The sequence below is a fragment of the Macaca thibetana genome, chromosome 10 (assembly GCF_024542745.1).
Source record: "Macaca thibetana thibetana isolate TM-01 chromosome 10, ASM2454274v1, whole genome shotgun sequence".
In the NCBI taxonomy this organism is placed as follows: domain Eukaryota; kingdom Metazoa; phylum Chordata; class Mammalia; order Primates; family Cercopithecidae; genus Macaca; species Macaca thibetana.
The window spans coordinates 58,408,446-58,425,108 of NC_065587.1; the positions used below are offsets into that span (position 1 = coordinate 58,408,446).

At 38.0% G+C, this 16,663-nt stretch overlaps 1 protein-coding gene across 4 annotated transcripts in view; it reads left to right on the forward strand.

Moving 5' to 3' along the window:
* The window catches only part of CHD6 (chromodomain helicase DNA binding protein 6), an 853,354-nt gene that overhangs the window by 762,071 nt on the left and 74,620 nt on the right, over nucleotides 1-16,663 (forward strand). For all 4 annotated transcript variants that reach the window (XM_050806430.1, XM_050806433.1, XM_050806431.1 and 1 more), the window contains 7 exons: nucleotides 100-234; nucleotides 1,947-2,068; nucleotides 3,687-3,930; nucleotides 5,104-5,280; nucleotides 5,894-6,037; nucleotides 9,084-9,339; nucleotides 10,179-10,389. In XM_050806430.1, coding sequence (XP_050662387.1) covers nucleotides 100-234; nucleotides 1,947-2,068; nucleotides 3,687-3,930; nucleotides 5,104-5,280; nucleotides 5,894-6,037; nucleotides 9,084-9,339; nucleotides 10,179-10,389 — 1,289 coding nt within the window. The remainder of the gene's footprint in view (nucleotides 1-99; nucleotides 235-1,946; nucleotides 2,069-3,686; nucleotides 3,931-5,103; nucleotides 5,281-5,893; nucleotides 6,038-9,083; nucleotides 9,340-10,178; nucleotides 10,390-16,663) is intronic.

The window sequence follows — 16,663 nt, forward strand, 5'->3', positions numbered from 1 at the left end:
CCTGTCTAGTCATTTAAGGTGGTTTTTCAGAGGTTGGCAGATATGACTGACTCCTTTAATCTAATAGAACATTAAGTTTCTTTCCTGTTTTCCTACCAGGAGGTAACACATTACCTGGTGAAGTGGTGCTCACTACCATATGAGGAAAGCACATGGGAGCTAGAGGAAGATGTGGATCCTGCAAAAGTTAAAGAATTTGAATCTCTTCAAGTTCTCCCTGAAATTAAGCATGTGGTAAAGCAATCTTGTCTCTCTCTGACAATTCTCAGAACATGCAATTTTATGAACTTTGCAATCATGGAAGTTCACGTGGCTGTGTTCCTAAGTGGTTTCTGTGGTATTTTACCTTTGTTACTTGTCATTGAACCCGCAATTCAGTGTTTTCCTCCCCAGATCGAACTTTGCCAGCACCCTGGTCACCTTTAGGTCTCAGGTCTATTTTGATGTATGTGACATTTAAGAAGCTTTGATATTGGCTTAGAATTCTTGGTGTGTGGCTGTTATATGGAGTCAGTAAAATAAAATTTGTAAGAAATGGCTGGTATGCAAGAGAAGCTCAGTAGTATCTTTCCTGTTTCTTATCTCTTCATCAGCTACCTCTTTTCTTTGATTTTCCCTTCTTCACTCAACTGGAATATTATTAAGCGGAAGAACTGCCTTTATCTGCAGATCCCTGTAACGCCCACAGAGAGAACATAGGTTTTTGATAAACATTATTGAATCTATTTGTTTTTCTGATTCTAAATTATTGCCACTCAACTGCCAAGATCTCCCAGGGCGCCTGAGAAGTATATAAATTATCCAACAATTGAGGGAGAGTTGGGATCAGAGCTTTTATTTATTTTTTTATTTTGAGATGGAGTCTTGGTCTGTTGCTGGAGTGCAGTGGCACAATCTTAGCTCACTGCAACCTCCGTCTCCCGAGTTCAAGCAATTCTCTTGCCTTGGCCTCCTAAGTAGCTAGGAATATAAGCGCTTGCCGCCACGCCTGGCTAATTTTTGTATGTTTTTAGCAGAGATGGTGTTTCACCATGTTAGGCTTGTCTTGAACTCCTGGCTTCAGGTGATCCACCTGTCTTGGCCTCCCAAATTGCTGGGATTACAGGCGTGAGCCACCACACCCGGGCCAGAGCTTTTATTAAGGTGTAACTAACTTGAAAAGAGAATCAGTTGTTAAAGAATATGGCTGTAGGCTGGAATGATAGTTTCTGTTTAAAAAAAGAAAAATTGCCATTTTAATATGAAAAACTCTTATCTAGTTCCTTATTAATATTATTTGTTGCTTTTACATCACTGGAAGGTTGATACTCAGAACATTAAACTTAGGTCCCTATAGGAGTCCATTCAAGAGCAGTGTTTCGTTTTTGTTTTTTTGGCATATGAAAGGTAGATAGAGGTGTCTTGAGATGCAGAACTGTGTAGAAACTTACATAGTTCATAGTGCTTTGATTACATGGTTGATTATTTTTCTTTCAACCCTCTCCTGTATATACTGTTTTCTGCTTTTATTCAACTTGTCAGTCATCAGTTAAGCATTTGCTATAGGTTGATGCTTGTGTGAGATATGTTAAGAAACAAGGTACAGGCCCTGCCCTCAGGAGCTCACAGTCTAATGGAAGAAGCATGTGTGTCCATGGATAAATAAATACAGCACCAGGCTAATTGTGGTATGTGGCATAATGCAGTGACGGACCAGATAGAGAACAGGGAGAGTTTCATTCTGAAGCTAATTGTAAGTTATTATCTAGAAGCAATCAGGATTCCTACCCATTCTCTCAGCCTGACTCCTACTTAGTTCCCCCAACCTATACATTACTCAGAAGGTAATAACTATAGTTTGAAACCAGCCTTGGGACAATGAGATTTACCACTGTCCTCATTAGTATCCATGTTATGCTCCTAAAACATCGTTCTCTATCTATTATGCTATTTGCTTTCCTCCCTAGGAGCGGCCTGCTTCAGACTCCTGGCAGAAACTCGAGAAGTCTCGCGAGTATAAGAACAGTAACCAGCTCCGGGAATACCAGCTGGAGGGGATGAACTGGCTTCTTTTTAACTGGTATAACAGGTACGGAACCAAAACCAGCCCAGATGTTTGTACCCGGAGGCATATTATTGCCTTAGCCTGGAAAACCTAGAGTCGCAGTTGCAGACTGGTGAGAGGGAGCAGCATGGCCATCAATTTAGGGTGGTAATCTTTGCACATTAATCATCCAAGACTAATTTTATTTTTGTCAGTTGTTTCTCCAACCAAAAGGAATGACATCATTGACTTTGTGCCCCTTTTTTTGGCCAGCCATACCAAAAGGTTGGGCTCAATCTAGATGAAACAAAATCCAGAAGATCCTTTAAAGCTCTTTTCTATTTCTAAATCCTTAACCAAAAAAAAAAAAAAAAAATATATATATATATATATATGGGAATATACAGCTATACAAAAACGTTTAAATATTTTAAAACTTATTGATTCTTTGTAATAACACTTAAGAGTCAAAAAGTTTTTAAAAAATTGAAAGTTCATACAGTAAAAAAGTTACAGTAAGGTAGGGTTAATTTATTGAAGAAAAAATATTTTTAAATAAATTGAGTGTAGCTTTAGTGTACAGTATTTATAATGTCTACAGTGGTGTGCAGTAATGTCCTTGGCCTTCACATCACCCACCACTCACTCACTGATTCACCCAGAGCAACTTTCAGTCCTGTAAGCTCCATTCATGGTAAGTGCCCTGTATAGGTATACCTTTTTTGTTTTTGTTTTTTAATGTTTATCTTTAGTTCTAGGGTACATGTGGTGGATAGGCAGGTTTGTTATGTAGGTAAATGTGTGCCATGGTGGTTTGCTACAGCTATCAACCTATCACCTAGGTATACCATTTTATTTTTTTATTTTTATTTTTGTCGAAACAGAGCCTAGCTCTGTCACCCAGGCTGGAGTGCCTTTGTGCGATCTCAGCTCACTGCAGCCTCTGCCTCCTGGGTTCAAACGATTCTTCTGCCTCTGCCTCCCTAGTAGCTGGGATTACAGGCACCTGCCACCTCGCCCTGCTAGTTTTTGTATTTTTAATAGAGATGGGGTTTCACTGTGTTGGCCAGGCTGGTCTCGAACTTCTGACCTCAGGTGATCTGCCTGCCTTGGCCTCCCAAAATGTTGGGATTACAGGTGTGAGCCACCGCACCTGGCCAGGTATACCATTTTTATCTATATTTTGCTCTATTTTTACTTTGTCTTTTCTGTGTTTAGATACACAAATACTATTGTGTTACGATTGCCTATAGTATTAACTGCAGTGACATGCTATATAGGCTTATAGCCTAGAAGCCGTAGGCTATATACCACATAGCCTAGGTGTGTAGTAGGCTATACCATCTAGGTTTAGTAGGTACACTCTCTGATGTTCCCACAATGACACAGTCACCCAGTGATGCATTTCTCAGAATGTGACCCCATCCTTAAGTGACACATGACTGTATTTTCTCCCAAATTAGCACAGTTCTGTTTTGGAAGTAGGCAAGGTATGAATAATAATAACAACTAACCTCAGTTTAATATGTAAAATGATGATAAAGCCTTCAATGATAATCTTATAGGTAAACATCTATTTGTGAAGCATCTTTTCAAGTTATAACCAGCCTCTATAAGTTTCCTATATTGATAATGAATTACCTGTATTTCTCACTCTCTGCAGAAAAAACTGTATTTTGGCTGATGAGATGGGCCTAGGGAAAACCATCCAGTCCATCACATTCCTTTCAGAAATATTTCTGCGAGGAATCCACGGCCCTTTTCTCATTATTGCCCCTCTCTCCACCATCACTAACTGGGAGCGAGAGTTCCGGACATGGACAGAGATGAATGCCATTGTGTACCACGGCAGCCAGATCAGCAGGCAGATGATCCAGCAATATGAAATGGTGTACAGAGACGCCCAGGTGAGCCTCACGTGAATCAGAGACCCAGGGACTGCCTAAGCTCGGAGCAGCCTTTCTGTCACTTAACTTCAGAAGTTCCAGTGCCCTGCATCTTGTGTTAATGTGGAATGACTTTGTAATATGTTTGTCAAGGCTGACTCCTGCTCTCCCTGGTGGTTCATTTTAATTTATGATACAACACAGGATTGTAGGGCATGCTGTCTAAACTCTGAAATATACCTTTTTTAGGACACTGAAAATTTGACTTACCTGTTGGTTTATGAAGTTACTTTTATATGCAGAAGATTTTATCTGAATTGTTATGTGTTCAGTGAAGAAAGTGAGCAAAAGAATTACTCTACAGAGAATGGATTCCCAGCCAGGGAGTTTGGAGAGGAGGTTAACAGATTTGACAGAGAGGATGAAGAGAAAATAGGTTTCAAATAATTAAATACACAACAGCAACATTTTCTCTTTTTTTAAGTTTTTAAGTGCTATCACTTAGCTGAATATAGTTGTGTGTTTGTCCTGCACACTGGTTTTTATAATTAAGGTAAAAATTAAATGATTTCCATCAGAGGAAGCCAGTGGTCTCCCCGGAGGTTTCAGAGACAGCAGAGACACTTGGAAGAAATTTAAGAATTGCTCTAACATGATGCGGCTCTGCTCTTGAAACGTGATGGCAACACCAAGACAGGCTGAACAACAAAGCTATGTCCTGCCTAGTAGCACTTGTCTTAGGTGAATCAGGATCATTACCTTAAATCTGTGCTAGAACTCAAATTATAAGGTGAAATTAAGTCTGAAAAATAGCAGAGAGTTTCCTTTGGGCATTCAAACTATGGTTTAGACTGACTCCTGCCTGGGAACTTGTGAACCAACACCCATCTGATTTCCTTATCATAGCAGCTAATAAGTAAAAATGCTCCCTTGCTGTGCCTTCCATATTGCCCATCCTTCTCACCTTTGTGAGGGCAGATGTTGTCTCGCTTCTGTTTCATTGATGGTGTGTGAGGCCTTTTGGCTAACTAGCTCGTTCGTTCTTATATTCTCTTTTCTCACATGAGGAAAAGCAGTGCTTGTCTTCTCACCTAGGCCCCAGCATTTGTAGTGCTGCCTCCTCTCATCCAGCAGGTATTAGCAGAATTCTGTAGCCGTGGTGTAAAGCTTTGCCTTTGGTTGTGTCATCCTCAGGGGAACCCCCTTTCAGGAGTCTTCAAGTTCCACGTCGTCATCACAACGTTTGAGATGATCCTGGCAGACTGCCCAGAGTTGAAGAAGATTCACTGGAGCTGTGTGATAATTGATGAAGCCCACAGATTGAAGAACAGGAACTGCAAACTTCTGGAGGGTCTAAAGCTTATGGCCCTGGTGAGAGCAGCTCTTTACATAAACACAGGTTCATTCTGTTCAGCTTGGAGGAAACACTCCTTAGCCATTCTGCATGTAGCTTATTTCTGCCTGGTCCTTTTACATTAGATGTTCTTTTTTGGTCTCTATAACTGCAAGAGTATAGGAATCAAGATTTTTTTTGTTACAAACTGGGTCAACAATGGCCTTTGCCACAGATTGATTTCCATAGACTTAGGAGGACTCTTAAATACCATGAAATATGTGACTTGGAAATGTAAGGTGTTTTGGCTTGTTTCCAGGCCCCTAAATGAACTGGTACCAAAGATGATGCCCTTTTAACATCACTGCCTTGGCATGGTGCCCAGTATCTGGTGGGGAGGCCCTCAATAATATTTAGTGAATGAGTGAATAGTTGCTTTAATTAACATGAAAGTGCTGCTGGAATCAATGATGTGAAAGGAAGGTTGATTCGTTATTGACTGTACGCCTATGAGGGTGTATTATCTTTTCATTAAAGCAGATCAGAATTGCCCCAAATTGAGCACTCAATGCCCTGGCTTAATTTTCCCCACGAAAATGCACTATTTTGATGGCGCAAGCACTATTCATCATGTGTGTTTAATTTGTGCAGGAACATAAAGTGCTTCTCACTGGAACACCCTTGCAGAACTCCGTGGAGGAGCTCTTCAGTTTGCTAAATTTTTTGGAGCCATCACAGTTTCCTTCAGAGACCGCTTTCTTGGAGGAATTTGGAGATTTGAAAACAGAGGAACAGGTAATTAGGGACCCAAAGAATTGAGACAATGTGATCATTATCTTCATCAAGAAAAGAGCAGGATGCTGTGGGGCCAGGATTTAGCAAGTTGTCACATTCCTGGCAAAATGAGCATTACCTCCTTTATTTTATGTGTTTGTTTATGTTGGGGAGGGTAAGCTGATTATTAGCGGTTCTTACTGCCCCAAAGGATAGATGGGTCCATACCCAAAATATCTTATGTTGGTGTATCAGGCCTCCTTGCTTCACTAATTTCACATATTGTGTGTTCACTGATTTTGCTTATAGCTCTGGCCTTAGGAGTATGGTGCTTTCTTCTGCTTCCCTCATCCTTCATCCTTTCCCCTTCAAAATCTGCAGCTTGTTTCCAGGCCCATCTTCTTGAGTACAACACAATATACAGGTAGTGAGGAAAAGAAGGCAGTCACATACCTAGAGTAGTTGATAAGTCCTCTTTTGTCCAGATCAGCTGCGTTTCTGCAGTTTTCAAGGTCCAGTTCCAAGTCTACCTTGTTGGACTCAAAGCTAATAAAAAACAGCTGATAGTAATAAATACTTATTTCATATGAGTAGAAATCTCTACTAGGGATTATAGAAATAACCCAGACAAATTTACGTGTCATAAGAAGAACAAATAATAGAGTTGGTCCTTCAGAGGAGAGACAGGTCGCATCTATTTGAGAATTAGAAAAGACTCCAGGGAGAGAGTACAATTTGAAAATGCATCTTGAGGGATGGGCAGGTTTTCACAGGTATAGAGAGAAGAGGTGGTAACCACTTTGCACAGAAAAAAAAAAAACCAGCAAAATCAGAGTCATGGTAGTTATTCACTAGTGGGGAAACATCTGATTAAGCTGAAAACAGTGACTGAATTGGAAATACAAGGCCAGAAATCTTTAGGGTTATATTGTGGGAAGATCTTGAAAGGTAGTTTGAAGAATTTAGTAGGTAATGGAGAAGCCATACAAGGCCTTATTACAGGAATGACATAATTAGCTCTGCCAAATTAATTCAGCAATGGTGTGTAAGTGGGTTGGGGCAAAGAATGAGGGGAATGAAAACATTTGGGAATTTTGCCCACATGTCAAAATTGTGGGGTTCCAATCTCTTCCTACTTCTGATGCAAGTCAGACTTGCATCAGAGCAGTGAATAATCAAACTTAATTCCTACATTTGCAGTATCTATTGACTTTCAAAAGCCAGCTCCAATCTTCTCTCCGTTTTTGGACCATTAGAAATGCATCCTCTTCTCCCATTGCACTTAATTTGTGGTATGCATTTTTTCTTCTTCCTAGACAAAGATCTCCTTGAGGACAAGGCCCACATCTTCTCCCAAGTTGTGTTTGTTGTATTGACCAGCACAATGTCTGGCATATAGTAAACTCTAAATGATTCAAGGTATGAGCCAAGTGAAGGGCAAAAGCTGAACCCAGCATGTGGCAGATTGACATTTGACCCTATCTTTAACAATCAGCTAGCTGAGTCTTTTCCCTTTAGGTTCTTATATAGTAATTCCTTACCCACATGGGGGATTAGATTTCTAAGTACCCTTCGTTGGTAAAATGAAAGTCTCATAAAAAGATTAAGTTTAAGATTGGAGTTAGGTAGGAGAAAACCATACAAATTACATCAAATATTTTGATATTTTATCTTTAATATTTATTTTTATATAATTAATTATTTTTAAATTTTTTGCCTTTCTGTATTTTTAATTGACAAAAATATGTATTGATCATGTACAATATGTTTTGAAATATGTATACATAGTGGAATGGCTAAACAGAGCTAATTAGCACATGCTTTTTGTGAGAACATTCAAAATCCACTCTCAGCAATCTTCAAAAATACTGTACATTGTTATCAACTATAGTCACCATGTTGTTCAGTAGATCTCTTGAACTTACTCCACCTATCTAACTAAAATTTTCTATCTTTTGAACAATACCTCCCTACCCCGCCCCACCCCCCAGTCCCTGGTAACCACCACTCTAATCTCTGCTTCTATGAGATGTCTGTATTTTAAAACACAGTAAATAAAAGTTCTGGAAAGCATCTGTTTCCAAAATAAAGCATGTTCATCATTGTCTAAAATCTGCTTTTGTAAGTAACTCTTCTGAATCACTCTCTGTAAATCACTTTGTATTTCTTCAGGAAGCAGTCCTGCAGCACACCACTTATTTATGCAGAGTGTACCCCTTTAAAAATTTTTGAACAGCCGTTTCTGACTTGAAACTTGATTTCTTTTGCACTTTCATCTTCCCTTATTTTGTTTTTCCGCCAGAGTTAATCTTACCGGTATCATGTTTTAGCTCCAGGTTAACTCAGATTCTTGGACTTTGAATCCCTTAGTCTGTCATTGTCTCACTGGGAGGGGGAACAAGTCACCTTGCTGGTGCAGTCAGTTGCATAAAGATCTGCTGTCCAGGCCTGTGCTTTTAGGGGAAGAACAGACAAGTTGTAGCAAAGAACACCATCAGACTTAAAGTGCCCCTGATGTGACAGATTCCATGATAGAACAGATGTCACCTATAACATTAATTCTTTACATACTGCTACACCCAAACATGTATGCTGCTTTTGTTACTTAAAAGGTATAGGAGGAATTCTTTTCCAGATCATCTCTACTTACTCCGTTCTCTCAGCGTCTAAGTTTCTTTTGTAATATATCACTCATACCTTCTAACATAATTTAAAATATTCTTCAGGTAATTACTGTGCATGTGGTGTGTGTATTAGAGAAAGAATGACAGAGAGACGTGTTTTCTCCATCCTAGAGAATAAGTACTCTTTTATACCTTTCTCCCTTTTTATCTTCTGAGATTGCCACTAGATTCTCAGTAATTGCTTGTAAATTAAAATCATATCCATAATTCCCTTTCAGTACTATTATAAGCCCCATTTTTAGGGGTCAATCGTGATCTTTCTATTAGTCTACTACCACAGTACTATGCGTAAATGTTCAAGAAAAAAGAGTGAAGGTTGAAATACCCCAGTAATTGTTAAATCAGGATTGAGGCAGGTAAATAGGTCTCATTTCCCTGGACAGGTAAAGAAACTGCAGTCTATCCTAAAACCAATGATGCTTCGACGGCTGAAAGATGATGTGGAAAAGAACCTTGCTCCCAAACAAGAGACGATCATTGAGGTGGAACTAACCAATATCCAGAAAAAGTACTACCGTGCCATCCTCGAGAAGAACTTTTCCTTCCTGACCAAGGGGGCAAATCAGCACAACATGCCCAATCTCATCAACACCATGATGGAGCTGAGGAAGTGCTGTAACCATCCCTACCTGATCAATGGTGAGTCAGGGGCACTGTGAAGTTACTCAGGACTGCCATGGCCTCTGCCAGAAGCTAATGATAATCAAATAACTCATGTATTGAATTTTCATTATCTGCTAGCATGTATGCATTCTCACCTTTTTACAGAGTATAAAACTGAGATTCAGAGAGCTTGATGGATTTGCCTAAGCAGTATAGCTACTAAGGACCAAGAGCCAAGGTTTGAACTTAACTTCTGCCAACACGCTGCCGCACAGCATGTACTCTGCTGGGCAGGAAAGGGATATCACTCACCAGTTTGCTGCCCTTTATTTGTTCAAAGTCTGGCACACACTTTCTACTTGGGGACAGGGAAATGTGTTACTTAGCTGAATCAGTGAAAATGCTGCAATGACATTAAAACTCTCTGCAGACAAATTAACAGTTAACCAAACTAGTTAGAGAAAATGTTGGGAGGATTTTTTTTTTTTTTTTTTTTTTTTAACAATGAAACTTTTTGAGAAATTTTAAAATCACAATGTGGCTTGGATTATCTTTTAGTCTGTGATGTCAAGAGGTGTGAAAGTCCTTCTTGTCTGGGAAGGTTTCTTGGGTGAGTCAGCTTAGGACTTGGTATCTCAGATCCTCACTCTACTTGGTGAGACTTCCCAGGAGAGTGGAGCACCCGCGTTCTCTCCTGCTGCCACTGCAGAGCCCTCTGCTGAAGGGACAGACCAACGTGCCCCCAGCATCTCCTCACTGAACTGCTGGTCTAGGACCTAAGAATTCACTTCATTTTTCCCAGGATCTGTAAAGCAGAGTACAACCTTTATCCTTATATTCTGTCCAGGGAATAGTTTTGTTCCATTCCTTTTCAGGAGCAGAGGAGAAAATTCTAGAAGATTTCCGAAAAACCCACAGCCCTGATGCCCCTGACTTTCAGCTGCAGGCCATGATTCAGGCAGCAGGGAAGCTTGTGCTGATTGATAAACTACTCCCTAAGCTGATTGCGGGTGGCCACAAGGTACTCATCTTCTCCCAGATGGTGCGTTGCCTCGACATCCTGGAAGATTACCTCATCCAGAGAAGGTGAGACTTGTGTCAAAGCCCTGCATTCAACACTGGGACAGTTCCTTTTCTTTGATATTTTTTTTTGATCCATTCAAAAATGTTGTTTAAACACAAGAAGACATTCAAAAATGGAGAAAAGGAATCTCCTTTTAAAGACTGACTGAAATTCAGAGTTAAATTTTATGACCAAATGGACCCAAGTTTAACTGTCAAGAAAATTTTATGACCTATGATGTAGAGTCCTTGCTTTGCTTAAAAAAAAAATTCCATATATTTATTTATATTCACTTTAGTTGGAGGAAACAATCCAAATAGCATTAGAAAAGTCTAGGAAAATCATGTATTTACATTTTTGTTGCTTAATAATGGTGAAAGAAATATATCCTGGAAATTATCACTATATCAAATTTCTAAAAGAGCATAAACTGGCAACTCACAGAGAAGGAATTTGGGGATATTTTATGTCCTTTCTCAGCAAACCCTCTAAGGTTTTATGATGCACTGGCTATGGCATCCCAATTTATTTTCTTGTTCATACTCTTATAATTCCTTGAATCTAAGTTCCATTCCTCATGCAAATAAAAAGTCTGTGGTGCTGTGTGGGTTATTTGGATTCTGTATGGGAACTACATTTGTTACCTCACATGTATTACCTTAGATTTTCAGTCATTGTGACACATCAGTGATCTGAAGATGATAAATGAGTTTTTTAAAATGCATTCTTAATGATAAAAGACTTCCAAGGTTATAGAAACTGGTAGCCTAGGCATTGCTAAGTCTAAAGAAAATCTTGTTTTCATAGCAAATCTCGGGTGTCTTAACAGATGTTCTTATTCTTTAACATTCTGTTTGCCCTTGTACATGTACTTTATAGCAAGAGGATTAAAAGAAATGACAAATTAAACTATGGCTATGCTGACATTGAATATAACATAAATAATTCTTCAAAGTCTGATTAGACAATAAAATAATTCATCAGAGCTGTATAGGAGAGATTTCTATGTAAAGGATTCTTGAAACTTGTATTACATGAATAAATCAAAACTTGTAAAGCAGTTTTGTAGCTTTGAATTCACTGTAGATTAGGAGCCCATTGCCAGAGCACTTGCTTCTTATATTATCTTACTCTTTAAAATATGTACAACTATTAGTTTGCAGATTTTTTAAAAAGAACCCCCCAAAATGAGTAATGGTGTATATAACAGACTTTTGGTAAGTACAGAAGTCTTTAGCTCTCTTTTATGCTATTTTCTCTTTATTATTTATTGCTCATTTTGTGTTCAAATTACTTAAGATTATAGCTTCTCTTGAAAATGTGGAAACATGTAACACTACCACCTGCACAATTCCCCATTCATCTTGAGGGTTGTCTTTTCAGTCTGTTCTTTCTGCATAAATATGTTTAGCTTTATTGTTTGAATTGCAGTGCTGTTCTACATTGTACTTTGTAAGTCATTTTTTATTTAATATATTATGAAATTTTTTTGTTTTTCTACAACAAAATTTTAATGATCTACATGATATTCTATTTTAAACATTTCCAATTTTTCAGCATTTTAAGGGACTCTATAAATGAATATCCCTTTTAAGTAGTTATGAATGTTTCCAGTTATTTCTTTAGGATAAATGCCAGTGCACATTTTTTAAAACATTTGATACACTCAGTGTTTACAAAATGCCCTCTAGTTAAGAGTGTTTTATTTATAGTCATTTCTGAAATATCGTATGAGAATGCTTTTTTTTCATATTCTGATCAATATTGTTTTTACTTCTTAATCTTTGCTAATTCAGTATTTCAAAATTATGATCTCTTTAATTTGTAATTGTGATTACTAATGAGAATGAGTATTTTTTCATATTTATTAGTTATTCATATTTCATTTTTGTGGATTGATGTTTTTCCTGCATTTTTCTCTTGGTCTTTGACTTTTTGTTTATTAATTTATAAGAATTATTTGTTTACTTGAGAACATGTTGCAAAAACTTTCCCCAGTGTTGTTTTTGTTCTTTAATTTTATTTATGAGTATGGGTTTTCATTTATTTTATTTTTTGATGTCCTAAATTTTATAGTAGTCAAATCTTTGTCTTAAAACAACTTTAAATCCTTTTTTAGGCCTAAACCTAAGCTTAAATTAATGTGCTTTAAAAGACTTCTCTCTCATCTTAATCGTGAGACCCATATAAATATTCTGAAGTATGTTTATATATATATATATACTTTTTCTTTTTCTGAGACAATGTCTCGCTCTGTCACCTAAGATGATGAAGTACAGTGGGTCAATCACTGCGGCCTCAAACTCCTGGGCTCAAGTGGTCCTCCCATCTCAGCCTGCTGAGTAGCTGAATTATAGGCATACACCACCATACCCAGCCCTTCTTTTCATGTTTATGGCTTCTTCATCCAAGTTGCATTCAACAGGGTTCTTCTGGCCTTAATATTATCATTGTCTTTCTCTTTTTAGTTTAGTTTTTATTTTCATTAAAGTTGTACATGCACATGATTTGAAAAGCCATGTCATTCTATTACACTTATGAAAAATTATGTGCTGATTCACCCTCCACCTTCCGCCAGTTTCTCATATCCCAGAAGCATTTACTTTCAACTCTTTATGCTATTTCTTTTGGTATTTATAGCTGTATCTAAATAATGCTATTAGTTGTAATATCTTGGTTTTTTCAGTTGTAGGTATTATCTGTTCTCACTGTGGAAGATGAATGTTTAGGCTTCTTTCACTGCTCCTCATACCATCATGTATACAACTCCCTGTCCTCTCATCTTCCCAGTATGCCACATAATACTTGGAGTTAGGTTAATATTTGTTGTTTATTATGACTTATGAAAATGTGAAATTACAGCTGAGCTATGTCATGTGCTGTTTAATTTTCATTCTTGTACAGTTTTTATTTTCTTTGAAACTAAAAATTATCTTTTGATTGCTTATTTTTCTATACACCTATTATAATTCAGCAGCAAACTTTACCCTGGTTGTCTAAATCCCCTCTGGTTATGTTCCAACACATCAGTTTCCTCTTCTCTAGGCCATATCTTCTGGGGCCTCCTGACCTGCTCCTGCCTGGCCTGTTGCTGTTCCCCACAGAGTACACAGTTGTCAGCTGTGATCTGCCTTCTTTCTCATGCTGACAGCTTTCTTTTTTTTCCTCTTAAATCAGATCTTCTTGTTGGTGGATTCCATGTTGGAGCACCTCTTCCAGGAGCTCCTGAGAAAGGGTGAATGATAAGTAAATTTTGAGACATGGTCTGAAACTGTTTTACTCTGCTCTCATTCTTAAGGAATCTTTTCGCAGGATTTGAGATTCTAGGTTGTAAATCATTTCCCTGCAGAATTTTGAAGGTGTTAATCCACTGTCTTCTAGCCTCCAGGGTTACCATTGAGAAGTTCAAAGCCCTTAGAATTATTAGTCTGTCTATGTGTTATGTTTGTTCTTTTTAGAAGTTTTTATGTATTCTCTTTGTCCCCAGTCCTGTGAAATTTTATAATGAATTGCTTCATTGGTGCTGGATACTAAAAAGATCTTTCCCATCTGAAATCTAAGTTCACATGCTGGGGAATTTTCTTGACTTTATCTTTCACTATAATTATATTTTTTAATTTCACAGAACATTTTTTGTAATTTTTCTATTTTTAATAGCACCATTATTTCACAAGGACAGTGTCTTCTCCTGTCTTTCTAAGGCTAATCATGATAGAATTTTTTTATCTTCATCTGTTTTCTCCAAGTCATATTTTTTCCCATTTGTTTATATCTGTCTTTCATGTTAGAATTTTAGGTTCACTTTTTTTTCCTTTTCTTCCCCCTCCAGCTCTTTACAGTGTTAGTCCACTGTGCCCTGGCCCCTGTGATTTCTTATGAGAAGTTCTGCAGTCGTTCACGTTGCTGCTCCCTGTGTGCAATACATTGACTTATTCTGGCTACTTCTAAGATTTTCTTTTAATTTTTGGTTTTCAGCAGTTTAACTGTGATCATTGGGATTCATCCTGCTTACTGAGCTTCTTGACTTTGTAAATGTATGTCTTTCATCAAATTTGAGAAGCTTTTGATCACTATTTCTTCAATTTCTTTTTGTTTTTGCCCCATTCTCTTGGTTATTTGTGAAACTAATTACCTGTTTATTTGACCTTGAGATATTCCCCACAAGTCCATGGGCTCTGTTTTTTTAAAAATCATTTTTCTCTCTTTTAGCTGTCTTCAAGTTCACTGACTCTTTTCTTTATCATCTCCATCATGCTTATTAAGCACACTCTATGCTTTATTTATTTATTAGTTCTAAAATTTCCATTTAGTTCTATGTTTATTAACGCTTTGTTTCTCTGCTGAGTTTTCTTATCTTTTTATTCATGACTTAACATTCCTTGACTTCATTAAGCATAAGCATAATAGCAGCTTTAAAGTTCTTGTCTGAATTATAACATTGTAGGTTTGACGTTGACATCTGTTGTCTGTTCCCTTGAGAATGAGAATAACTGAGTTTTTCCCTAGACATAGTGAATAGTGTGTTCTAGAGCTTGAGGATTCTGTTACAGTGCTCTGAAGATGTTGATGGGTTTTATTTGGAAGCAGCTAACTAGGTTATCCTCAAAGTGCAAACTCTGTCAATGTCTCCGGTAGACAGTAGTTCCCATTTCAGACTACCACAGTCAGCCCCGAGCAAGTGTGAGTCAAAAGTCAGCCACAAACTTGGGCAGAGTTTATACCCAGAGTTTGGAGCTCCCATCTCTATTTCTCTGCTTTCTGGGGATCCCCTCTCACTCTCTGGCAGTCTTAGCTGCCCCAGGCATCTTCCCCTCATGTGTGTCAGAAAGACAACAACTTTTATCAATTACAGCTGATCAACATCTTGCCACCATAATTGTGGCCGCTCCTCTAGCTGAAACCACAAATTTCTATTCTTCTCCAAGATCTGTCTGCTTTTGTTAACTCGCCAGTGCCCTCAGGTTTTTCTGTTCATTCATTTTGGTTTTTATAGTTTGTCCAGAATTTGTCATTTGCTAGAGGGTTGGTGTGTTAGGACATTGCCCCTCCTTTCAGAAGCAGGGGCTGTGTGTTTCGTATCAGCCTCATGTCTGATATCTTAGGCCATCAAGATGGGGGGGCACTGTGGAGCCAACCAGAAGCTCTGAGTATGTGAGCAAGGCTTGTTGACTGTGCACTTCACTTTCCATATGTGAGCACTGTGCATCTGGCTGGACCATTTTCATTGGGGACCCTACTGTATCAGCATTTTGAGGTCCTGTGCCTCTTACTCTCCCCTGCCTATAGGTGGAAACTTGACTGTATTTAGAGCTAACTGTGGGGGAGGGGTGAGAAAGAGTAAGGACTCTCACTATTTCTGTCTCTCTTCCCCTTTTCAGCGTGGCACATTCACTTTTAACTGTGGTTAGTATCTTCTAGAGTAGAGAGGATCAAGATCTTTTATTTTACCCTCTTCAAGGCGGGGGTAGGTGATCTAGAGGCTAAGTAAATACTTCAGCAAATATTCCACCAGTTTCCCTGTTTTTAGACTCTTTGTGTTGCTGCTTTCAGGGGAACCTAGTGCCACCAATGTTTGATCCCGTCAGATGTTCTGCACTATTAAATTAGGTTGTGTCTTGCCTGGGATTCTGCCTTCTTCAAATCAAATACGACTTTCCAGATTCCAGAATTTTATCACTTCTGTTCTTTTGGTGTATTTATTTGGGGAAGGGATTATACCTTTTTTTAAAAATCCTTTACTGTCATTTTACTAGAGGTTTGGAGAGATCAAAGAATTAAATGTGTATGTTAATTTATAATATTTAACTGGATTATTTGATATTTTCTTTTTTCATTTAAGTCTTTAGCCCTTCTGTAATTTTGGTAAATGGCATATACTCGAAGTCTGATTTTCGTTTATTTCCAAATATATTGAATCTTCTAATTTTCTCTTTATTAAAATAGTCTATTTCCCTCACTCATAAAATTCTATGAAATATAGGGAGATATTATATATACTGGATATATGTCTAGCCTTTCTATTCTTTTGATCAGTAGTTTTATTCCTTTGCACATTTAGTATTCCAGATTAACTTGAGAATTATTTATTTATTTATTTATATTTAGAGATAGGGTCTTGCTGTGTCTCACAAGCTGGAGTGCAGTGGCATGATCAAAGCTCACTGCAACCTTGAACTCATGGGTTCAAGTAATTCTCCGACCTGCTCCTCCTGAGTAGCTAGGACGATAGACACATTGGCCACCATGCCTGTCTAATTTTTCTTTCTTTTTTGTAGAGGCGAAGTTCCACTATGTTGG